The 26,291-nt window shown below is 30.6% G+C and overlaps 1 protein-coding gene across 1 annotated transcript; it reads left to right on the top strand.

Moving 5' to 3' along the window:
* Nucleotides 1-1,530: 1,530 nt before the first annotated feature.
* On the top strand, nt 1,531-26,208 carry LOC124353006 (elongation of very long chain fatty acids protein AAEL008004-like). The gene is made up of 8 exons (XM_046802789.1): nt 1,531-1,590; nt 3,167-3,246; nt 4,039-4,229; nt 5,009-5,095; nt 11,026-11,082; nt 11,930-12,035; nt 14,592-14,728; nt 21,943-26,208. Exons 2-8 carry the CDS (start codon nt 3,171-3,173, stop codon nt 22,102-22,104), a joined length of 816 nt encoding a protein of 271 aa, XP_046658745.1. The 5' UTR covers nt 1,531-1,590; nt 3,167-3,170; the 3' UTR covers nt 22,105-26,208.
* Nucleotides 26,209-26,291: the final 83 nt, after the last annotated feature.

The raw sequence follows: 26,291 nt of genomic DNA, 5'->3' as shown, positions 1-26,291 counted from the left end.
AGTTTAACAAATAATATATTTCCTTATTTATGTTTATTTAGTCTCATTTTATATTATTATAAAGTTATAAAAAAATAGTGAATTAGAGATTGTAACGTCAAATTAAAGCAGAAATGTGTACAGATCCGACTACAAGTTGAACCTCTTGCCCTTAGGTAAAGGGTCGGTGTCTGCTGATAGCACACATTAATTACCTCGGGCTGCGTGCATTATCAGCAAGCTCAGCACATGCGGGCCGCTATCATCGTAACGATGCGGGCCGAGCTCCTTTGAGCGCCAAGTCCGCCCTTTGCTGATATCGCATCAAAGTTTCTCAAGGTTTACCGTATCACTGCTCTCGCGCCGGTTGATTCAAAGGATGCGCTCACTAAATATTTGCTCCGTCTTGTTCAACATTGTGAACAATACTAGGTCAGCATCAAAGACCGAGCAGAGAATGCTTCTTTGACGACCGCTATTGAAGTTTGAGATAAGGTTTGCGGGCTCCAACCTCAAACTTTGTGGAGCAGAAAGAGCAGACAGATTTTGTTGGAATAGTAGCTCATTAATATTTCATTGTTTCTTTTCTTTATAAACATTGGCTGTGTCGGTTTTGATGTGTCTACTTTTTAACGTACTTTTTTCAAATGACTGTAAACAGAAAGAAAATTTTTTTATATGCTACTAAGTGGTATTTTAAAGGAACAAAAATGAATATATTTAATATTCAGTTTATTTAATCATACAACGTTATGATCTAATTTGAATGCTAATAAAATTAATCTCATTCTTGCCTCTATCTCTTTAAATCACAATGGGCGGGCAATGAAACAGGCTTCGTGTTGTACCACAATAATCTGCTAGATATATGGACGCTAAATATTTTCCTGACGAAATATACAATGATGTAATATTAACATAAAGCCGTATACAAACGTATATTTGATAACATTGTACGATATTTCTCGTAGTATCGCAATATTTAGCATAAGAATCCTATTTTTCCATTGATACAGTTGGGAAAAAAGAAAACAAATATCACGTAATATAATACTAGGGCATCCCTTGTAAAAATCAAGATCCCCCAGTCTATTCAGGACACATCTGTGTGTACGCTTTCATACAATAGAGTTCCTAAATTTAATACTTTCAATTTAGTTTCCAAAATTAATAAATGTCTGTCTGGAGCAACCAATGTGTTACTTTATTTACTAAATCAATTTCTAGGACGTTTTAAAATTAAAAAGTCAAACTAGGCGTCCAAATTTTTCTTAAAATTCCACTTCAACAAGCAGGCAATTTTAGGCAATTGGTTTAATGCAAATTATTATAGTATTAAATTCAACAGATTCTGGGATACACTGCGAATTACTAGAGCTGGTCTATGCAAAGAGCGGTGCCTGGCCATGAGCAGAGTGTGTTGGATGTAAATATCTGGCAGGCTTGTGTAATCGCTCTAGGAGTCAATGCTATGCGAGAGGATATTTTGTAACCCGAGCTACCTTAGGTCAAGTGTATTTCTGATCAGTTGTCAGTTGCCCGTTAAACCTATATAGATTCGGGTCCAGTCTTGTCCCTTCCTTTAACCTGTCAACTCTGGATCTTAATTATGTAAGTATAAATTGTTATTTAAAAAGGGTTTTTATAAGTTTAAGTCCATATCTTTTTTGGATGAGATATTATTTAAACTGAAGCATGAGTTTTTGCGTACTGAAAATCATTTATTATATATAATTACATCAAATATAGGAGGTAATATTGAGTTTAAAATTCTATTTTTATGGTGCGGAATCCATATTGTTTCCATTGGTTGTCATAGTTATTTTAAACACATTTTAACAATTTTAAAAACTGAGATTCTACATACTTTTAAAACATTGGAAGATTTAACTAGTTATAATGGATTTTAGTAGTTAAAACATTATTTATTATAAGCACTAACGCTTAGATACAGTATACCCTCCAAGGCATATGTGGTTAAACAGTTGTTGAAATATAAATATTAAAAATCATTAACGAATTAAATCATTAATCCCATGCGAATACATGCAGAGTAATAAAACTCCATCTATTAATAGAAATGCAGGTTAATGAAACATTTAAATCTGTATCTTTCCTGTGCATTCAAAGTTTCAAGTATATAAATCTTTAACAGCCCACATTTTGAATTTAAAATAACACACTTTGTGTAAGTACTGTATTATACTATACTAAAAACTATACTATACTAAAAACTATACTATACTAAAAACTATACTATACTAATAACTATACTATACTAAAAACTATACTATACTAAAAACTATACTATACTAAAAACTATACTATACTAAAAACTATACTATACTATATTAAAGATTAATTTCATTCTTAAGTTACGCTCCCGTTTGATAGGTTGAACCTACGCTCAGCCAATTCTCATAGGCAGATACACACCGTCACTAAATTCGATAGTTTTTAAGTAGACCCTAAGTGTTCTTCAACCTTAATCTCAATTCATTTTCTAGTTATTCTGCGGATGGACCGACCTAAGAAAATAGAAAAGAGACAATTGTCTTATAGTGATAGATATGCCTATATATAATTATTACCATGCTTAGTTGTGCAATAAGAATAAAATAATATTTGTGAACGTAATTTATAATTTAATATTACGAATATTAACTATGTTAACTTTACAGAAATATGTAAAAAATTGAGAATAAATCATGTTTAAAACTTAGATTACTATTCCTGTTCCAAACTTTTAATAGCTGACATTACAATTTTTTTTTAAACTCTTAAAGTAAAAAATTAGTTTTGAATGGAAATATGCCGGAGTAAGAAAGAATGTTGCACAGATGCAAATAATTCCCATCTAGAAATTTAGTATTAAATGACCAGTGACCTTGCTCAAGCCTTTGTGTGGAAGTACTATGTCCTTACTAAGTTTAGAATGAATGAATAAATAGCAAAAGTACAGTAGCTTACTGTTGTGCAAATCATCTTTGTTTTATTTTCTAATAATTACTCATTTTTCAAAAGTATGATACTTTTGGGATAGTTTTGATTGACAAAAGTGTCCAAATCTTTCCAAAATTTTCGTTGCAATGGCGATTGCAAAGGACAGTTCTTTATGAAATCTATCGCATACTATAATGAATTTTACATGTGTTTCAAGGAATTTACTAATTATTGTATTCCTTAGAAGGATGAGTAACTGCACGAATGACTTTTGTCGACTGTACCCGCATCTTTTCAATGAGAGCAGTAGATACACAGAACACGGTAAGTAAGCGAATGTACAATGTGTGAAATAGTTTGATGATCTTTAAATTTTTACCACACACACACACACACACACACACACACACACACACACACACACACACACACACACACACACACACACACACACACACATTCGTAAAATTACCGAATATAAAATATAAAACCTTATTTTCATTTTTAAAATTTACGCTTGCTAATGTTTGGATATATCCTGTGGAACTAAATGTTGGTATAAATTTCAATTATGTATCAATTTATGTGTAATACGTGTTTTACTCTACTCTACTTTTTAAAAAGCAAAGACTCTGAAAAGTTATGGTTTGTTTAAATATTTGTAGACAAATTAGCGACATCATTAGTTAATTACAAAACATGTGTATTTAGTTCGAAATTTTTTTGTTACGTATATCTCTTTTATTGTCTTATTATTAATTTTTTTTATAAATAAATAACTTAATAAATAATTTTATTATTTTACTTTGATTCTTTAATATTAATTTTTATTGCTTTTTCATTCTTTATTAATTATTATATAATTCATATATTAGCTTGATAATTAGTACAGGTACTGGAATAGACATTCATTCATTATTTATTTATATTAGAGAAAACGCAATTTAAACATTAAATTTTTGACCTTACTACTACCTTATTTTGTAGACAAGTTGAAATAGTCATTAATAGCAATGTTACTTTGCAATTATGAACTGTATAACTTCTCAGAATGGTTGATGTAGTCTTTATCCACCGATATGTGTCTTGCAGTAACATTTCGTACGTTCATTGCAGAACTGAAGGTAGACGAATGGGCATTCATGGGCAGTCCGTACCCAGTACTAGGCCTGGTGGGTGCCTACCTTTATTTCGTCCTCAGTTTGGGCCCTCGCTACATGGCCACCCAGAAGCCGTATGAGATCCGAAACCTTATGATGGCTTACAACATATTCCAGGTCGTCTACAATGCCAGGATATTCCTTCAGGTCAGGATATAATATTGCAAATTATTATAGGCTACGTAACACAGAGACTTTTACGTTGGTGACAGCTAAATATATTTGACAATAAAACACGGGTCACATGATAAATGGACGGTTTTAAAGCTTCTAATAAGGTCTGTCCTTAATACCAGTTGTTAGTGTAATTAAGGTTTAGCCTTGCGACTTATTTTAAACTGATTATTTTCTATTCCTATTCTCTACTATTAATCTCTATTCTTATTCTTAAAATAACCAATGAAAAAGATATGCTCGTTACTCTTTTAGTTTTGTTTAAATATAAAGCAACCATAATTTTACTGATCATATAACATTTTGTACACAAATGTAATATTTTCTCATTCATTTCTTTATTGCAGGACACATAATGCATTGCAGCAGTCAACTGAGCATTTTGTCACGAACACCACTACTTTCTTCATCTAACCTTACAATGATTGTAAATTCATTGGACTAAAATTTTAAAGTATATAATATTAATATTTCAATAGTGAAATAAAAATAAATAGCTCCTAAAGCACCGCCTTTCACCATATTTTCTTCCTTTAGTGAAGATCATTTGAGATAAAAAAATTTAAATAATTTATATAATAAAAAAATAATAAGTTGTACGATTTGCCTTGCTTTTAGATAAACATAAAATATTTCATAAAATACAATGTTAAAAGGATAATTTAATATGAAGCATATTCATACATCTATGAAAAAGACAGGGTGTGAATAGTATACTATAATATAATATATTTATTGTTTTGTTTCCTCAGTTGTTCATGGTGGAAGGAGCTCTATGGTACCTGTCTAATCATACGTGCCATCCGATGCCTGCCACGATCAACCCGCTTAAATACGTGGTGAGGTTTGTTAATACTATTTCTTCGTTAAAAATAATATTTTAAAATATCAGTAACTTAGTCTTAGTAAGTTAATAAACTCAAATAAAAAACCGTTGCTTATGTTACTTTTAATTATTAATTTTCACAGATAGCATTTATTAAGTAATAATATATCTGCTTAAATATATACATTTCCTAACAATTGATGAATTTAAAAAGAGACGTCAGTTAATGCCAGTTTTTTGTTATGAGCGTTTAAAATATAGAATAATAGAGTATTGGATATACGATATCTAAGTGATCAATGACAATTCCAGGGACCCGATGCATCTCTATTACCAAGTCACTGAGAATCTATGGATACTAGTGGAAAGTCGGAAAGATAATACTACTATATGGTATAAGAGTACGGTAGTCGAGATCATTAGTGTTTGAGTCCTAGGAATTTAATGTGTAATAGGATACTTAAAGAACCAAGCATATAGATTAGCCAAGATATGTAGAATAAATTGGCCAGTGAACTGAATGTCAAAATGACCCGTTGCCACAGAATGCTACCAGACATTAAAGTCCAAAGTTATGTCAGGGTCCAATTATATATGACTAATAAGTTTTGTGAAGTTATATAATATATATAGAATAAGAGAGCTACAAAAGTTGGATTAAGTACAGCTGAAAATATTTCCACCAAGGAGTTTATAAGTCAACATGCACTAAGTAAATTATTTAGTACAAGTACACAGCTAAAATACAACATAAAGGTATTTTTATGGCCAAAATCGAAGCTATTAAGATGTTGTTGAGTTCGAAATAGAATTTTTTCACAATAAACGAGATTATCTCGTGGCTTTTTTGTCAAGAAGATTGATAAAATCTGTAAGTGGAACGTATTTAAGAATCAAAACAACAACAAAGGAATAAAATAAAATGAGCGGCTAGGGAATTTTAAATTTGAAATCAGTCAAAAAGCAATGCTATTCATAATTAAAGCGTCTAGATGGTGAGGAAAGTTTTTAAAAAGTCTGAAGAATTTATTGGTTAAACATATCAAGGTTGGAGGAACTCAAAATCGGTTACACCAAAGAGTTAATTTAATCGTAAATAAAATATTTCATTAAAATAAAGTCAATTTAAACTGTACCTAACAAGGCTCAAAAGAAGGAAAAGGTAGCGAAGAGGTGTCGATTAACCCAAAAGGTTGTACAAGGTGGTCATAAAGTAAAAATATATGATAAGGCATGGAATAAGGTACCATCAGTTTAGACAGCCGATTGCCGCATGGCGTCATACGCCGGCCTTCGGTTCTGAGTTTAAATACTAGTACATAGACAGCGCCGCGCTACTTTTTGGGCATAATTTTCGTATCCTTAACCTATTAGCGAATATGAAAAAATATTTTAAATAGTTATAATTTCATAAGACTGATTTGGAATTCATATTTTAAAACAATGGCAACAAAATAATATACATAGTTAATAGTTATTAGTTTATTATTTATTATTTATATTAATTAGTTACTTATGTTATTATAGTTAGCTATAGTTATTTATACATGAAAAGTTATCCTAAGTCAACTAATACGTCAAGTCAGGAAGGCTAGGTCTAAGGCGCTACTTTCGGACGCTAGAGTTGTGGAGTTAGCCTTGGAGTAGCGGGTTCTATTCCTGGGTCTGAGGTTAGGGGATTTTGCGGTCTGGTGTACACTTATGAGACTCGCTAGTCTGTGGTGAAGCCGGTTGGATGGCTCACCTTAAATTAACGGTGGTTGGCTTGGGTGGTTGTTGATGGGATCAGTGGCTTTCTTACATAAGTGTACAAAACCCAAAACACATGTTTTGCTTTTTTTGTCTCTTCTAATAAACAAAGCACTTGAATTACGTAATTTTTCGATTTTTACGTCGTGGTGGTAATTTTAAAATAATAGGTAAAACCTGTAAATATAACTTATGCTAGAAAGAGAAACTATAGAAAAGAGAAAGACATTATTAGCGCTAAAGTAATTTGAGTTGGGAATCATGTGATAACCATTGTCTCTTTGGCTGAAGGGATCTAGACAGTGAGAAATCTTGTGAAATTTTGATGGGATTGTTGGTTAAGATGAAAGGTTGGAGAAACCAAAAAAAAGATTAGAAAGAACATTTAATTTAAAATACAAGATTTTATTAAAACTCGGTGATTTTAAACTGTGAAAAAACAATGCTCAATAGATGGAATGCTCAGTTGTCGTTTGAGGTAAAATTTGGTTCAATTCATTGAGTAAAATGATGTAATGGGGAATGGACTAAGGTACCAATTCCCCTTTGAAGAGCCGATGGCCGCGTAGTGTATGACATCGGACTTGGGTTATGAGTTAGTGTATGAATATACATGCTGAGTAACGTTGATTTTTGTGTATTGGTGTATTAATTAAACAATGTGTTTTTAATCTATATTATATTAACATGTAATTAATAGTTTAGTGTCGTTTCGCATCACATCGCATCATATGACGTTGCTGTCTGTGTATTTGTATCTTTAATATAACACTCTGTGACTTTTTCTGTATTATAATTACATTTCTTTGATAGTTTTGTGTCGTTTCATATCAAATTACATCTTATCACTTCGCTGTCTGTGTATCTTTACACTTTGTTCATGTTCCAATACTGTATGTTATTGAACTTATCAAATTTCATCAGTACCATCGATCTTGTACCGTATAGACTTTCCATCCTAATATGTTTGATAAAATCCTTGCAAAGGCCAGTGAAACCTGAGAATGGATATAATATGCTCATAAGAGGACAGGGCTTTACTTAAAAAACATTTTGAGGCTATAGGGTAAATATCACCCGAGCTACACAGTTTTACTGTTTCTCGTAGAATGTGCTTATCAAAAAGTATTGTATGAAAACAGTGTAGGATAAGTAGAGGAATGGTACTGTAATATAAAGAATTATTAAAACTTGCATCTCACTTATTAAGCAATATTGATAGAAAACTGCTGCTTAGTCTGTATCTGGCTATAGCCTAGATGACCTAAGTGCACGTTGAGAAAATATGAGACAAACAAGATACAGAGATTTTTTTATTTCAAGCAGATTACAATATTTAGTACCTTTTCTTAAAATGCAATACAGGAATTCCGTACTCTTAAATGGAGAAATATCTTCTTGGCCAGGCAAAAGATCACAGCTCTGAGGTTACATAAGGTTTTTTGGTTTTGGTTTTAATTGTCTCACCTTCGGGTATTAAAATATATGCCACCTGGCCCATAGATTTACTTAATTTTTAGCCACTTCGTGTTTCAGATAAATGGTAATCTAATTTGAATAAGTCGACGGAGGATATTCAAATTATATTTTATTCTTAAATAATATTTATAAGAGAAAATAGGAAAATCCGGTTTCCTTTATAGTAAGTCTTCTGTAAACTAGACTGTGCAAGAAATTCAGAAACCATAATAAGAGATTCGATTGATCATACCCCTCGGAACCCACTAAATAAATAAATAAAAGGTGTAAAATATGAAAGTAGCTAACCATTGACAATTGCGATACTATGCCATTATTTGAAAAAAATCTTTTGAGGTAACATTGCCCTGCCAAGGTTCAGAAAAGTGAATGCATGATTGTGTACGTACGTTTTTGCTTTTAAATTATAATTGTAAAGGAGCAAATAGCAGAAGCGTGTAACTTATTTTAGTCCACTTATAGTGGTGTACTGTCATAAGAAATCGTCTAAATATTAAGCTTGTTTTTCGTAAACCGACCATTAGGGTAAATGAATAGCGATAACTCACTATCATTAGTAATCAGGGAAGGTAATTAGTTAATCCTAACTGCATCGACATGTTTTACAATGTCACTATTCGGTGATGAGTGAAGACTTAAGCCCTTGTCAGACGGTAATTACCGGTGTAAGGGCTTGATACAAGTGCTGTGTTCAACTTCTAATCTATCTTGTCCCAATACTGTCACCATCACTTCCAGCATGACAGTGTTTCCTGAATGGGGTAATTCAATTTCTTCGATATTCTCTGATATATTTCCTGTTGAACTTACAGGTTTATGGTCCTTGATCTACAAGTTGATCTACTTAACATAGTGAGTGTTTAGTACTTGTGTAATAAATTAATTTGTTTTAAATATACGAGTATCTCGCAACAGCAAAATATTAGAAATATTTGGATATAAGTTACAATGTTTTCTTCTTTTAAGAAGAAACCAATCCGTTTTTAAATTTTTATCCCGGTTCTCATTGGTTGCAAGCCTGTGCAAAGGATCTCATAGAAAAGAATAAAACGGCGAATTTACACATTATGAGTTCAATGATACTGATAAAAAATGCAAAAACCACAGGCAGGATTTGAACTTAAGTTATAGATTACCAGCCGATTCTCCTAACATCTAAATATTACTTCGTCTTATAAAATAAGCATAATAAGTCTAAATTCATTAAAACACTAGTAGAAGATATTTATTAATTTATTATTGTACATTCCTAATTTTCAGAGTTCAATCCTTATACATCAAATAGAGTTAATTGTATACGAAAAAATGTTAGATTTGGATTTAAAAACTATTTTATACTGTAGTACTATCTTAAAAGGCCATAGTACCTCAGGTAGGGATATGCAGCCCTTGGCTCTTAGAAAATTATATGTCAATATCTATGTACAGAATACTAATTGCCCTTTCAATGCCAAGGGCTTTTACCATCTGTTTGTACAGTGCGTTTTTGAACCCATACAAACTAAGTAGTATGGCATTGACTTTACAGTATATATAAAGCTTAGTCGTCTACTCAATGCGCACACCTGTTAAGCCGTGAGGGCCATAATTATCCAATTTGATTTTCCCAACAAAAGTTTGACCCCCTTTCGAAACTTTAAAATATATTTAAAATAACACCAAACTTTGAAGGTTTGTAATAAATAATATAGTAAATAATATAATAAATAAATAGGAATTAGTGGAGCCATTTTCATAAAGAAATTAGTCTTGTTCTGGTCCTTTTGTTTCAAAAACACAATAATAAAGTGTGTCACTAAAGTTATAACATCTAGCTAAGTTTACCTCAGACGGTAGATTGATCTATTGAACAATCATAGGGCCACAATATATTAAACTTTTATATTCTATCTCTTCCCTATCACGCAATATACTGTTTGAATTATGTTATCCAGTGATAATAATTAATGGCTTATTAAATTAAGCTACAATCTGAATCCCATTGGTTTGAAAGAGTTCATAACATGATTTAAATTTAGTAAATTTAAGGTAAAAACCCTATTACGTATTTAAAAATTGTACACAAACATATTTGAACGGCTCTACCTGCCAGAAAGTTTCTGTACATTACAAATTCATTGAGTCTACTATAATTTTTCTATATATCAAACCTTAAAGTGAAAATATATTCATATTCCATTGGTATCCACATTTTTTTTTGGCACCAATATTTAATATTACTTATATCTAATTGATTTCATGACAACGTTTTGACGTATTTGAATTTGAAAATTTGTAATCATTATATAAAGATTTCATAGAAAGACTAACGATGTATTAAAGTATAACTAAAGATATATAAATATGATGTGATTATTTAATGGTATAGCGCCTAGAAATTGACATTTATAACCTGTATAGTCAATGTAATAAAAGTGGCAATGCAATATCATTGGGTGTTACCATAACATTATGGTGTCTATTAGGGGCCACCATCGAGGAGGAGAATTCTCTCTATAAATTAGATTTAAATCGACGTAAACTAATAATTATTCATATTTAGTTTGGTATTTATTAATAATAAGTAGTGATACATTATTACGTTACATTACACAAACGTATTGCTTGTAATGCATATGATATAATGATTGAGGAATGAAATAAGAATATTGTATTTGTGATGTTGTTGAGTATATCGCATCTACCTCATGATTAAATTACCTTGTATTGTTTCAGTTCTTCTCCAATTCTTGGTATTATTTCATATCAAAGATCACTGACTTACTTGACACGGTATGTAACATGCATACTTAAGATAATACAATTATTAAGATATTAAAATGCCACTTAATGATTAGTTTATAAATATATATTGTTAATAGCCTATATCCTTTGACTGTATTAAATAGTAAATATGAGCGGTAATAAGCCTACTTGTAGGACCTCAGAGCTAACAAATAATCGCCGAACCTCAGCACACTTCGTCTTATGAATGATTCATCTCCCGTGTAACTAACACAATAACAGATATACCTTAAAGCCCAACGAATTCAACCTGACATTGATTATATAGCGTTAATCAATAATCTAATTATATGGTCACATTGATGAAATGCCCCTAACCAATGTGTGGTAAAAAAGATATTTATTATCTAGGTAGAATAATGCCATAAAAATAATGTTGGGTATCATTTTGTACCTAACACATTTCATAAAACACATATAGTTGTAATATAAAAATTACACGATTTTCCATTTTTTATCTAAAATCTAAACTTTCATCAATGACATAATAACTGGTAACTACGTTTTGATACGACTCATAGACACACATAGCTTTTTAGTATGATTAGTTACACAGGAACAATTAAAAAACAACACAACAATGTTTTAAAACATATCCTAATGATCGATTACTTTGTTATTAAGGCTTTTTACCACCGGGCTAAATTGTTCTTTTATTAAAAATTGTATTATTTACTTAAAGTTTAAAACTAGATACAATTTACGTTTAAAACTTATTTATTTTCTTTATTTTATTATATATTTTAAAGTTATAATGATTTAGTTATTTTGAAACATACTTAAAAAAAATTTTTTTATTACTTAAGCTATTTTTGAACCAATATTCAATTTGCAGGTGTTCTTCGTTGTAAGGCGGAAGCAGTCACACGTCACATTTCTGCATGTGTACCACCACACAGTCATGGTGCTATCGACTTGGATATTTCTAAAATATGTTAGAGGTAAGATTTAGAATTCGGAAGTTACTTTTGTCAAAGTTTAATTTGTTGAATTTTTAAAGACACCTCTGACTTAAGTGCCTTGAATATGTTATTTCTGTTTGTCTTTCCAACTGCCTGTCTGTCTGTACGATATCTTGAGAACGAGCTGACATATAGAGTAGAAATTTGAATGAAGCTTCCCTCTATATATAGCTCCATGATAGTAAATGTCACTCCAAGGTATTTGGCTAAGCATTAACGCAACCCTTTACATATAAAATCGCTGAATAAATGTAATTGTAATCTAACTGAGTAAAATCATAAAACATTTTAATATGTGGCTTAATAAAATGTTTAGCCAAAATATCTGTCAATATATCTCAGGAAATACTTTATATGTAGACTTGTAATACCACATGCAACTTTAATTTTACATAGAACAGAAAAATTTATATGATGGTTAATGTCTTGAAATTAGACTCAGATTATTAAAGCATATCATTCAATAGACTAGCACATTTTCTATTTTGTCTGGTGGAAGGATGTAAAAATACATTTTCCTTCTAGAAGGCAGGTCAAGAATCTAATGAGCTAGAGACTTGAGTTTTGCATGCGACCTCAGCGAAGCCCGTTTCGCGACACTTGATGTGGCATACTGTATACTCCCACTTTGCAATTAAAAAAAGTAGAATTAACTCAACCGTCGTTAACCTTAGTTATATGTGCATTTTTTATTTCAGAACTTATCCATTCGATAAACAGAATACAGGTTAAAATTGTGTTTTTTATCGTTTCTTCCAAACATATGAATTAATATGTGGTTAATATAAGTAATTTGATTTCTTTTCTGGATGAAACGTAAACTAGTGACGTTTTTAAACTAGTTTGCATTTCTGTGGAGGGCGTATTGTTTCTCTAGTATTATGCTACTAGGATTTATTAAAGATAGATCTGGCAAGCAACTACCTCCACATTGCGTCAGCCTGTTATGTTTTCAAAATCTTTAAGTAAAAACCATATGGACGTGTTTACAACTGACGATGGGACGATAGGTAACTTAGGTAGTTTACGAAATTGTCTGAAAGATCTGATTTTTTTGCTTATCGTGAATAACTATAGTGGCTAAAATGAATTTTACCTGGAGCAAGGTTACAGGCAAAACTTAATGATGGATTTACCTATATATAAAAAAGTGACTGATATGATATATAGTGGATATGATTCTAAAAAGACCTCTAATTTATTTTGTGTCAGTATTTGAAAAAAATATAAAAACTTTCAGATTTCAAAAGAGCTTTTGGGTCATTTTTAGCATTCTGATGAAAGATAAATTTAAATTATATCAATCTATTGCCATCACTACAACAAATGTTTACTTAACTTTTTTTGAAACTATAGAAGAATTTATAGATAAGTCATTAAAGCCTTTTCAATGGTGGCATTAATAAGTAATTCGTCAACAACCAAAATAACCAAATAATATCAAAATTCATGACATTGACCAAAATATAAAGTACCCTACAGTGGTTGCTGATCTTTTCAGTAAATATATCAGCTATGTAGCTGTATCATATAAGAACATTGAATGATCTCCAGTCTGTATAAAGATTTCTCGGCGGCCGGGGACGTCCGTGACTTTGAACCCTGTGAGGTGGCTCGGGTCATGCAGGACCTCAGGGACAGGAAGTCTAGTGACATTCATGGCATATCATCGTGTCTACTACCCTATGCTCCAAACAATTGTTGGTACGGTTAAATAAATTGATCAAATTTTCCTTTGCAACTCTCAAGATGTGTTATAAACAGTAACATCTCTTCAATTTCAAAAAAGACCATTCTTGCACAGTCAGCAATTATCGTCCCATTTCAATTTTTCTTGTTATGATAAAACGTTTTTAAAACATCATTCTTTTCACGATTGCAAAATTTTCTTTCACGTTTTGACATTTTATATGAACAAAAATATGGATTTATAAAAAACAAAATCAACACTCGATGCAGTCACAAACCTTGTGGAACTTATCATCGATGGGTTGGGGAACACGGAAAATGTGCTCAGCATATTTCTTGACCTCACAATTTTCAACATATTCTTAGAATAAACATGTGACTATGTTTATTGTGCATATTCACTGGAAAATATAAATCAGGCAGACATGAACCTTCCTGTTTTAAATACTGTGCAACAAAATTTAAAGAATTGACTTTGACATTGTATTCAATATATAAAACCAAGGAAGTCTCTCACCGCAACTTATCCGGAAGGGATATTTTGGCAACCTAGTAGTATACTTATACAAAGCACTTGGACTTACATCACAATTATTTCTTATTATTTGTTGACATTTAAACAGTGTACTATACCGTCACATATTCTTGAAACCTAACTCAGTATTTCATTTATAGTACGTAATAAACAGAATATTCATATTTAATTATTTTTAGATTTAGAATAATAACATTGTAAAAGTTATTTTTAATTTTTTTACAGAGTGACAATATACCATACTGAGTCTAAAGCGCAGTACTGAGTATTATGCCATCGCTAACAGCTAGTAAATATTGTAACCTTTTCAGGCGAACAAGTGGTTGCAGTTGGCCTAGTAAATTCATTCGTGCACGTGTGCATGTACAGTTACTACTTCCTGTCGTCCCTCGGCCCCTCAGTCCAGGCCTACTTGTGGTGGAAACCCTACATAACGAGACTTCAGCTTGTAAGTGTTCTCAGTCACTGTAAAACTAGCTTCAATGGCTCTACAGAATAACTGTGTTCATGTTACACAGAAAAGCCATGCTTTTGAATTGAAAACAGTTTATAGAGATACTTAACCATTCTCTATTTTATTCCAGTCATCAGTTTATTATTACTTATTACAGTTTCCTATGATATAATTAATATTTATTTTTCTGTCCTACGTGATATCTGAGATACATATTGTAATTTTTGGAAATTTTAGTTTTATACTGTTTAATATGTGTTATATTTGTATATTTTTTCTTTTAAATTTCTTGTAGTAAAAAGTGTGTAAAACTCCATTTTACTTGTAGGAAATGTATATACAAGTATTTTCATTCACAATACATTATAAAATCGAAATATTTTTTTTTACCACTCAAACTCTCTTCGATTAATGTAAGTACTGAGGTAAATAGTGCGTGTCTTCCAATTCGTTATCGCTCAAGATTTCATTATCTCTACCAGATTTAAATGCAATTGTTAAAACAGAATATAGGCTAGCAGTTGTACAAGACTATCTCCTTAGATAAGAGTTTTTCTTGTACAAACGATAAACACAAAACAAGAAAGTATATGACAGATCAAAATAACGCAGTATTTATACAAATGACTTGTATAAAAGATTTCTTGATTCAACAAATCTAAATGAGAGCTAATATAATTTAAATTCATTTTGGGTTCACTAAATTTTAAAATGAAAATAGTACACTACAAAATTATTATCATAAATTTTAGAAATTAGACAGTGAATTATACTTTAGCCTATATTTCTTCTAGTTGAATTGAAGATATTCACATTGACTATATACAGAACATTGTCCTACAACATTGTCTCTAAGCATCTGTAAAAAATATAACAAATACTGTATATTTTACACAGAATAAAATCCCTACCTGTTAATCGTGTATTGCCATTATAAGGATGCAGGATGCAGATGGAGCAGCTCTAATTGAAGTCTCAGAATCTATTCAGTTAATTTGCATTAAAATCTGGTATGAATTTTTATGATCTATGTATATTTGAAAATAGCTACCTGTAACGCACAAGCTTATTGTAAGGAAACGCATGCGCAGACCTGATTTTGCATGACATATAGGCCACCATTAATATTGAGGAAACTCAGCTAATACCCTAACATTCTTTTCCTAGAGCCAGACAAGAAGGGTTTTCGCGTAGGCTGTCTCTCTGTCATGATGTTTCTACATCTCTTGCGGGTATTAGAGGATTTTTTATATAAAACCGAACTCAAACAAGATACAAAATGTGCTATTGGCAGACTATCGTAATCGTAGGCTTCAATTTGAGAGACAATGTTTAGTGAATTACGAAACAGTGATACTAACTTCGAAAAGCAGATATATCAACCCGGAGTTATCATTTGGAGAGCTAACTCACGTCGTGGGGTAACTGGACCTTTGATGTTAATTATAAATTGGAAACGTTACTTGGGAGATGTATCCGGAAAAAGCAGTTTGAATCCTTCGTCATTTCCGGACTAGAAACAATGTATAAGTAAACTAACAAAATTTTTCTTTAGCACTTAATTTATCGTTAACGCTCTTACGCTTAATAGCTATGCTATTTTACGTTGATAAAAGTTTTAGAAAGTAATTAAACAGGAAGAAACAATTGAAACAACTGAATACCTGACCGACTGATTGTTCTTTTCGGGTGTTAAAGACGCAGCATATATTACAAAATTGCAAAAAACTTAATATTTATTTTAGACAAGCTGTTTTATAAAGCCATTATCGTTATTATCTACTTTAAAAAATGTGTTTTACTATGCGGTATTACAAACCTACAAGTCATTCCGAATAAAATTGTGTATAAATACCTGCAATGTCAATTAGTGGAAGGTATTATAACATTTTTCTGAAAAAATTACTACCATGGTGAATAAAGTTAACTGTCTTACAAAATCCTTGTATTACAAACATTTACTTTGTAACACATAATGTCCACAACTTACTCAGAAAGTGATCAAACTAGTTCTATCAAATTTGTTATACATTGTTTGGAAATCATATATACGTTTGTATTTAAATTGGCGAAACATTTGGTATTAAAAAAACTCAATTTAAAAATTATAAATTAGTTTTGAAAATATGTTGTTTAAAAACATACGTTTTGGAAGTCAATTAGATTTTCTGATAATGTAAAAGGATAATTAAAACTGTATATGTGTATGGGTTTCTGAGTATAGAACCATTACTCGTAATGTTTTCTCCGTAAACAACACTACATTCTCCAATGGATTTCTGCTGTACTATTCCCTCTGCTTGCATAAAATGAATAAAACTCATTAATTCACATTTAGCCGGAGAATCAATAGACGCGGCAATGTTTATGCGACTGCAGCTCAGCGCTAACTGGCTACTTGATCGCAGTGACAATTAATGTTGTAGCGGGGAATATGCTTGTTCAACTACTTCCCACATCGTGGACCTACCACGTGCCTGGCCGTCACGGCGTGAGATGGGAGGTTGAAAATAAAGAGATGTTGTAAAAGAGTGTGTATACGCAAGAGCCAGCTATACTATAAATATTTATTTAATACCATTCCAAACGTCTTTTGGTTTATTGTGCAGTGTATTCCTTTTGAATATTTAAACGTTGAAGAATAACATAATTGGGAACTTTTTCCTAAATAATCCATTAAAATATTGAAAATCAAAACCCGTTTAGATAAGTATTAATTTCTTTATATTTTGAAAATTAATCCTCCCATAATTCGTCGACTAAAGATTAGGCAAGAAACCTGCATCTGGTTAAACATTGTTCTTTGTATAGGGAAGTACTCAATTTTATTTTAATACAGCTAACTTTTGCGCATTTCAGGTCGTCTGACTAAAGAATTCACTGAAGTTAGAAAAGGATTGTATAATAAAACCATTAATAATCCTCAAATAAAGTTCACTTCAGTATAGAATTGTAATCCTGGTTTTTTTATAAATGGTTACGTTAGGCCACCTTGTATATTACCAAAGAATTTTAAAATCTCCTATTTTAGGTAAGGTAGTTAGGCCTAATAAATAAGATATCCCACACTACAATACTTGTTAAATTACATTAAACTGTCTTGATCTTTGTTAACAATTTTATAGAAAACACTTACTAAAATCAAGAAATTATTTATTTAAAAAAATAATCTTTGCGTAACAAAACAAAAAAGAATGTTGCTGTTGAGAATAGTTTTGCACCCAAATGCAAGTTACAACTTATTATTATACAGTACTTGTATAACAAGATGTGTGATCTGTATGGATATTAAACGAACAATTCTTCCACTAAATAAATTAACATTCACACACTTTTTAAACACAATAAACCAAGCTCCCGTATTTTGTCCCCTAAAGGGCTACACGTTCTGTCTGTACTTTTGTTGTGTTGTCGTAACCCAGTAGCATGTAGATGAGGTCAAATAACATTTTCAACGTAGGCCGTTCCTTGAATTGCACATGTTCCACTGTCTTTCCTCCTGTTTATACTTTAATTGCTGCATACATTTCAGCGGATAAATTAGATACTTGCTGTAGCATTAAAGTAGTTTAGGTGAGGTTGATTGAATTGGAAATGAGGCAGTATGAAACACATTTCAAATAAAATATACAATATCTTTAAAAGTGTTTGTATTTGGTTTTAAGCCAACGAAACGAATTCATCTAGTTCATGAATTCTGTCAGACTTGTTAATGAAAAATTTCAGAAAGTCTAAATATTTCCATTATACTTTTCAAAAAACATTTTAATTCTTCATTTAAAACTAACAAAACGTAACGAGAACCTAGTGCAGCTGCCGTGACATTACATACAATATAAATTTTACTTAAGAGAAACTTAATAAGTTAGATTTCTCAGTATTTAAATTTATATTCATGTAAATTTTAGGAACTAGATAATATAAATTTCTCAGTCCTCAATTAAAGAAATATATTAAAAACTAATTTCCCTTTCGGCGACTTACAACACAAGATAGGAGTATGCACGTGTAGTGTTTGAGACTTGACAGAGATTGCCTGCACAATTTAAACTCGAATTTCATTTAATTTATTTTTAAATTTTTTTTAATTGGCATATAATGTTTACTACTACTTTTTTCAAATATAAAACAAACTGCTGTCCTTTTAGGTAACTAATATAATTTAATTTGTGTTATCAATGAAATATTTAATCTGTTAAAACTAATAGTATTATTTTTTTTTAATGTACCCATAAACTTAAAGATTAGACAATGTTATATAAGTCAACGTAAAGTGTGGTATACTTCGATGGCATTGAATTTTAAATAAATAAATAAGATCACGTAGCTTCGGGGATAATAAAGAAATTAGTAATACATTGTAGAAAAATAATAAAAATAAACATATTACTCTTAAAATAAAATATATCAAACTCATAAATTAATATTTAAACTAACAGAGCTCAAAACAAAACCAACAATTGTTATGAAACGTCATTTGTAAAAGTATAAATATGTGCAAGTATGGTATCAGATAACAGTGTGATTGAAATAGGTTATACCGCCCGCAATTCACTGTCAATGAAAACATGACACAATATAGAGTTTAATGCGGTTACAAAGATTGAAGGCACTGCATCAACGCGGTGAGGAAGAAGTCCTGAGTACAAAATGCTCGCTGGACAGCCAGATAAGCTAGAATTAAAATGCGGTTACAAAGATTGAAGGCACTGCATCAACGCGGTGAGGAAGAAGTCCTGAGTACAAAATAGGGGTAATGCACTCGGTAGTGTACGTAACGGCAACCGCTGGATGGAATGAAAATATTTTACTTTTCTGTACTAATTGTAAGTATGCACGTATGGATTTTAAATTATTCTCAATACACATTATATAATTATGTCTGCAGCAGTTGCAGCTGTTCATATATCAATCTTAATTATCTTTAGAGGAAACATAGCTGATACTCTTACAAAATATGACGTAAAACAAACCGTAATTATTTTAAACGACTTATTACTCGAAATCTAAAATAAGAATAATAATAACAATTCACATTATGAATTACTTGTTCTATAGTAAGATATTTCAAGTCTGCAATACATATTATATACATTTGTATATTGCAGATAGTAACATAAATGTTGAAAATCAATCGTGTTCGATGTCTTCAAAAACCGGTATCAATTTCGTATGAATGGATGCTACATTTACTTTTCAATTTTAATAACATTCATTCATTAGAGGTCCACCACATAGAGTGCTCCATTTGCCCTAGATCTAATTTTATTTCAGTAAAAGCTTGATAATATATCTGTTTAAATGTGTATCCATTAAATAAGTTGGGTTCCTACTGCTTCTTAACTCGATTTACATCACTTTTCTTTTATGTTTAATGAAAGAGTCATATGACATAGGCAAGGTTTATAGAGATAAGTTGCATCATATCTATATTCTCTGTTACCTTCTATCATTTCTTTTGATAATAGATTAATTTTAAATGAAAATAAGAACAGGTTTCAGGTATCTTACGGGGTTTTCGGCTACCTTGATCGCTTTGATAGAAGCAGAAATTAAATAATATTTTTTAGCTTCATAGGTGGCCACACGGGTGCATTGTAATTTTTCTGACAAATTTCGTAAAATATGACATAAAGCAGGATTCCAGTATAAATGATGAAAGATAATTACTTTAGTAAAAAAAAACATTATCCCAAAACAAAAATGTATTATATTAACTACTTAAAATTCAATAATAAAGACTTATGAGGTTTGCGAATGATACTAATATTTTAGTTGGATCACCATAATATTCTTTGTATTTTACTAAATACCACTTATTATTATATTTATATTTTATAACCTAGGGAGGTTTACTTTATCCTAAATTTAACAAAGTATTTTAGTTTTGTCTATAAGTTATATCAATATTTCCATGTACTTCGCCTGGTAAAAGAAGACTTATTTATTTTACTTTAGCTTTTAAAACTCAAATACCTAGTTTATATTTATATACTTAAAAGACTTTTAGAGTAAAAATGGGGTTATAAGCTATTGGTCAACTAATAGTTAAAGAAAAATGTAAGTTATGTAGAAAAAGTGTGTTGCAAATGTTAGTAAATGGTTAACTTCACCTGTATTAAATTGTTCATTGGAAACAACTATATATTTTTATGAATATTTTATAATTTTATTCTATAACTTCTATTTAGAATATATAGTCAGAAAAAGTACAAAAATAGTTAGTTATGAGTATCGTGTTTAGAATGTCTTAGAAAAAAAACATTGCAAAAATGTACAACTCTATATAAGACGGAAACAAGGTAAGATTTTGTAGTTAATTTATTTGACTCTTTTCTTATTTTTAGAATGAGAAAATAAGAGAGAAAGAAATTTTGTTCTAAATAATTAAACTTTTATATAATAATTAATTAATTTACGAAAAATTAATCAAATCGTAGAATACTAATGCGATCAAAACACAATATTGTAGGCAGAACTATACTACAGAACATTTGGTGTAATTCTTATTTAATAGTATAAATATTTTTAGTGAAAAATAGTGTTGGTAAAGTACAGTCGACCCAGTGCTTTCTTTTTGTGCGACGATAATATATTTTTGTCTTTAGATTTTATCACAGATAAATATTTTTCAGATTAACAGATTAATATTAATGAACTAAAAGTTTTGCTCCAGAATTACTTTTAGATATGAGCATCTTTTTAAACATTTCGACCATAAAATATTAGTTTATAAAACATACCGTATACGATTACAGAATATAATTTACTTATTAATTTCCAATGACCTGCCCGGTATGTTTTATGGACTTTCAACAGAATTTAAAATTTTTACCAACTGAAAGTTTCTTTCCTTGTCCAATTAGCTTAAACATACTGACGCTAATGAAGTTGATGTGTAGTTTCTAAATTTGAGACCCAAACAAAAATAATACTATCTATAATTATTTTATACTCGTACATGGAAAAATGTATATGATTTAAAACGACACTCTCTTAGGTAGTTTTACTAATAATAAGCTAAATAATAATTAATTAAGCTAAACAAAAATGTATTATATTAACTATTTAAAATTCAATAATTATTAGTAATTAATTCATTAATTTATTGGACCTTGTAGCAATAGTTCATATTCGTACCTGTCTAACTGATTCTGTACCATAAATTGCTTTAAGTTTGTTCAATTATCTAAATTAATTTGTTTCAGGCCCAGTTCGTGTTTGTGGTGACGTTTCTACTGAGCCTTATGTTCCGAGACTGTGACATTCCGCAGTTTTTCGTCACGTACATGACTCTCAACGCCATCGTCTTCCTCTATCTCTTTACTAAGTTCTACATCAATGCTTACACAAAGAAGAAAATTACATGATAACTTTAATTCTGTTACCACAGATAGATATATAATCGTATATATTTGTACAGGAATATGCCAATATACTGTATATGGCACTACTTAGTTGTATAGACAGTAATTTCTATATTAAGAATTATTCCCACGTAAGATACTTTATTTAGATTCTATTTATTATAACTATTTGTTATGTTCGTTATCATTTTTATGATGATAAATATTTACAGATAAACAATAAAAAGTTTACCATTAGTATAATACGAAAATATTGTTGCATCAGAGTAGGTTTAATAAATAGTTTGATTTGATGTTTATTTGTAAATATAGAGTTAGGTTTTATAATACATTAATTATACTTTATTTAAAAGTTAGTAATCATTGGACTAATATTGGATTTATACACGCATCACTATCTTTACAGAAATTCAATAATATAGTGTACATACATGTAAACGTTAATGAGTATTTTTATATGTGAACATAAGATTCCAATATGAAGAGTGTGTGAACTAGTTTAAAGTAAGTACCTTTATATTTGTTACGTTGCATTATATCAAATACATTTTTTGTGATGTTAGTATCCATGTGTTAAAACTATTGTATGGGACTGCTATTTAGGAATCCTGTATGTATAGTAATATATCTATAATTACCTCTGTTACTATGTCAAATGTTACAACATGGCATGATTGTATTGCTCTTATGAAGATGTATTTATTCTGGGATTTTAGCGATGCCTTTATGTGTACAGATGTAAACAGTTACCAAATGCTACGGATTGATAAGCACCATAATCGAACTAGATGTTAACAGTGAAACGTGATGTAAAACTTAAAATCTTCAAGTCAATTTGAGTTGAAGATATTATTCGGACAGACATTCAGAAATACAAATTTTTCAGCACCTCAAATGATAAGCTTCGCTAACGCTCCGTCAATCATACTTAGAAATATTATTCTTCTGTTATTCAGGGAACTACTTTGCCAGTCTACCCACTACTAGTTCCCGAGGCTAAAATGTTTTATATAAATTTATAAATTGGTAAGTTTCCTGTTACTAAATCTTTTAATATGATTGGTTCAAACCATCAATCTTCACAAATCTCAAGGTCAATTTAATGTAAAGATGTTTAACTTCAAAAGAACATTCTCATCCGGATAAACGAAATTCATATCATAGACTGGGTAAACCTAGCTGGGGAAAAATCCTGATCTGCAAAGAAGACAATTTTAGACATCAAAAGGATCCTTTAGGTGAGTAATGTGTAATTCAGAAGCCGATAAAAGTGAAATCTGGGTCTCACATTGTCGGCAGAATCATAACTCGACTCAGACTCTATGAATGAATATCTGAGGCGTTAGGCGGCATGAATAAAACATTTGCGGCTGTGCGCAGAATACCAAACAGCTGATGGAGCTTCTAAGATGTCCGCGAGATGGGGTTGGGGTCATGTCGAGGGTTATTGAGAGTTATGTTATCCTTTAGTTCACATACTTATATTTCTCTTTCTGCATAAGTGCTTTTGTTAGTCATTTTAACGCCTTACTTGCAACAATTATTTATGATTGGAGATTTCTTGCGTACCTTATTGATATGTTTTGGCTTGAATATTACTATTGTAACAGTGTTTGTTAATGTTTCTCATTGAATGCAGTTTTGAGCTCACGTAGATGTTGCTTTATTTTATTTCAAATGATATCAATAGCTTAAGAAATAGCTTGCCCTAATGCCATTTGTGTCAAAAATACTGATGGAAAGCTGTTATATAATTATAAAATTTAATATTATACCTTTTTTGTCTTAAAATAGTGGTTTCATTATTAAATAGTTTATGAAGCATTAATTATGTATGTACCTGGATTTAACTCCTATTCGATAGGGGGTGTGGAAGTGGAAGAGAGCTTACAGAGTTCGTAAATCTTAATTTTAAAACAGTAACATATATTTTTAGTTTCATAATTAAATAATTAATGAAGCATGAGTGATGTATGACGCTGGATTCTACTCCTATACGATAGCTGGTGTACAAATGTTTAAAAGAACAGGTAAATACCAACCTGTATATACCTTATCAACCAACTTGCTTTTTATAAAGTTATTCCAACATTCTGTTAAATGTTTATTGTGAAGCGATAACGTGTAAACTGTATCGTGATATCACGCGTCAAAACATTCCACAGTTCTGCTAAGCAGATCGTTGTAAGAATCTGAAAATTTAGGGATTTAGAGAGTCCAGGTTCCGAGATCCAATTTAAATTTGATAATAACAACTTAGATTTTCGTAACATCGATAGATAAATTTACACCTATCGTTAGCAGAGATACTTTAGGTGGTAGTCGAAAAGGTTGGATATCGAATGATTTTAATATATTTAACTTTAGTTTTAGCTATTTTCTCAGATAAAATATTTAAGGGTGTAGACATTTCCTTCACGTGCGTAAGTTAAAGGTATATTACATTCATATATCCAAATATAGCCTGGGTATTAGGCTGGGATTTCGAACTTCAATGTCTCCACTTGAAGAATCACCTTGATATCTATAAATATTTCAATACCCTTACTTTAGAACCCCAAAAAACATTATCTACACTGTAACTAGGTCAAGAAATATTTTACACAATAAGGTAGAATTTGAGTAAAACATGGGTAGTTCCAATGGAACAAAACTGTTACTGAAAATTAAATATTCAATTGTGTTTTTTTTTTAATTAATCTAAATAACATGTAGTTAAAAGTTCTGTATTTGTTGACTGGTGTTATCCACAATGGGTAGCTCGTTATTTTCTGCTTGCACAGTCGCGTCAGCAGTGATGTACCTCTGACAAGGATGAATCGGCTGGAAATTGGTGACAAGTTCCGATTCAAAAGTGGCTGCCATTGTAAGGTTTGTTTTGGGGATGAGGCACTTTCAACTACCACTCTTATTACGCAGAGTTGTTCGATTGCAGAGTTGAGTTGATTGGGATTCAGTTAATGAGGCTAAACTGTAACAGTGGAAAGAAGTGTGATGCTGGTTCATTACTGTATCGAGCCCATTCAAATTTAAATTAGAAAGTTTAAATAAATGTATTAAAATTTTTGTTTCAAGATTGAAAATCAAATATAAGTTTCTGTTTACGAAACAAACAATCTGGAGCTCAGTACAGTTTGTAAAAATTTGAAACGGTTTCTGGTAAATATTTAATGACAGGTAACATCTTTGACATGTGTCTATACAATTTCACTGCTCAATATTTTACAACATTTATAAATTATCTTATTTTTGTTTGTTCTTTTAGGACAAGAATCTTATTAATTGCACCTAGTTCTATTCTTATTAATTCCCCTATTTACAAACCTTTTTAATTCAAAAATATTAACAATGAGAAATTTTAATTTTATACACGTACAGTATTGTGTTAATACTGACCTGTCCACAAATCATGTTTTATAGTTCAGGGAACATTTTATTTAAATTTCAAATTTTCGGGGTAAAACAAAGGCTTAGCTTTAGTAAATAAAACTATCAAATAACAGACAGGCTAGAAAGAAGACTTACATCATTACCATTAGTTTCCTATGAAGTCAAATTTTCAGGATAAGTTCAGGTATGTATGTCAGTTTACCTAAACCAATCCATTATATGTGTAGCTTATTGAAAAATGTCATATGATTTTCTTTCAGGGAATACTCAGTTATTTTACAAATTTCAATATTTTGAGTTTTATTTACAATATTACAGTAGGCTATAAAGTTGAAATTGTTTCACAAAGGTGCTTTAAATCTAATAGAATGTTTATTTTGAGCAGACAAGAAAGCGAACTAATAACACTGTTTGAATGTAATCCTTTGTTGCAACAATCTAGATTAACGAATACCCTGTTTTAGATCCATCGAAATACATGACATGCCATTATTTCTGTAGGTATAAAGTAAGGAAATAGCATTATTTGACCGATGCAGGAATGTTCCAGAGTTTATATTTTTCGTATACAAATTATATTATATAAGAAGATGTTAATGAAAACAAATGAAATAAAATTTAAAATTTTTATTGAAATTTTTATAACTTTCCAAATTGCATTTCGTTCTTAATCATATGCCGTTTAAAAAAACTCGTGTCGTTATTAATAACAGCAACTTGATTAAACACAAATCTTAGTGATTTTTGAAACGACGAGTTGGAAATAAAAAGTACTAAGAAAATACGCAAAACTTTAAAAT

This window comes from Homalodisca vitripennis, chromosome 1 (genome assembly GCF_021130785.1).
Source record: "Homalodisca vitripennis isolate AUS2020 chromosome 1, UT_GWSS_2.1, whole genome shotgun sequence".
Taxonomy (NCBI): Eukaryota; Metazoa; Arthropoda; class Insecta; order Hemiptera; family Cicadellidae; genus Homalodisca; species Homalodisca vitripennis.
The sequence above is the reverse complement of the archived record's forward strand: the minus strand, read 5'-3'. Positions and strand labels throughout refer to the sequence as shown.

Coding starts and splice junctions, on each gene's coding strand:
- LOC124353006 (XM_046802789.1), top strand. CDS start 3,171: ATGAGTAACTGCACGAATGACTTTTGTCGACTGTACCCGCATCTTTTC. Junction 5,096..11,025: donor TCAACCCGCTTAAATACGTG/GTGAGGTTTGTT, acceptor GTATTGTTTCAG/TTCTTCTCCAATTCTTGGTA. Junction 14,729..21,942: donor ACATAACGAGACTTCAGCTT/GTAAGTGTTCTC, acceptor AATTTGTTTCAG/GCCCAGTTCGTGTTTGTGGT.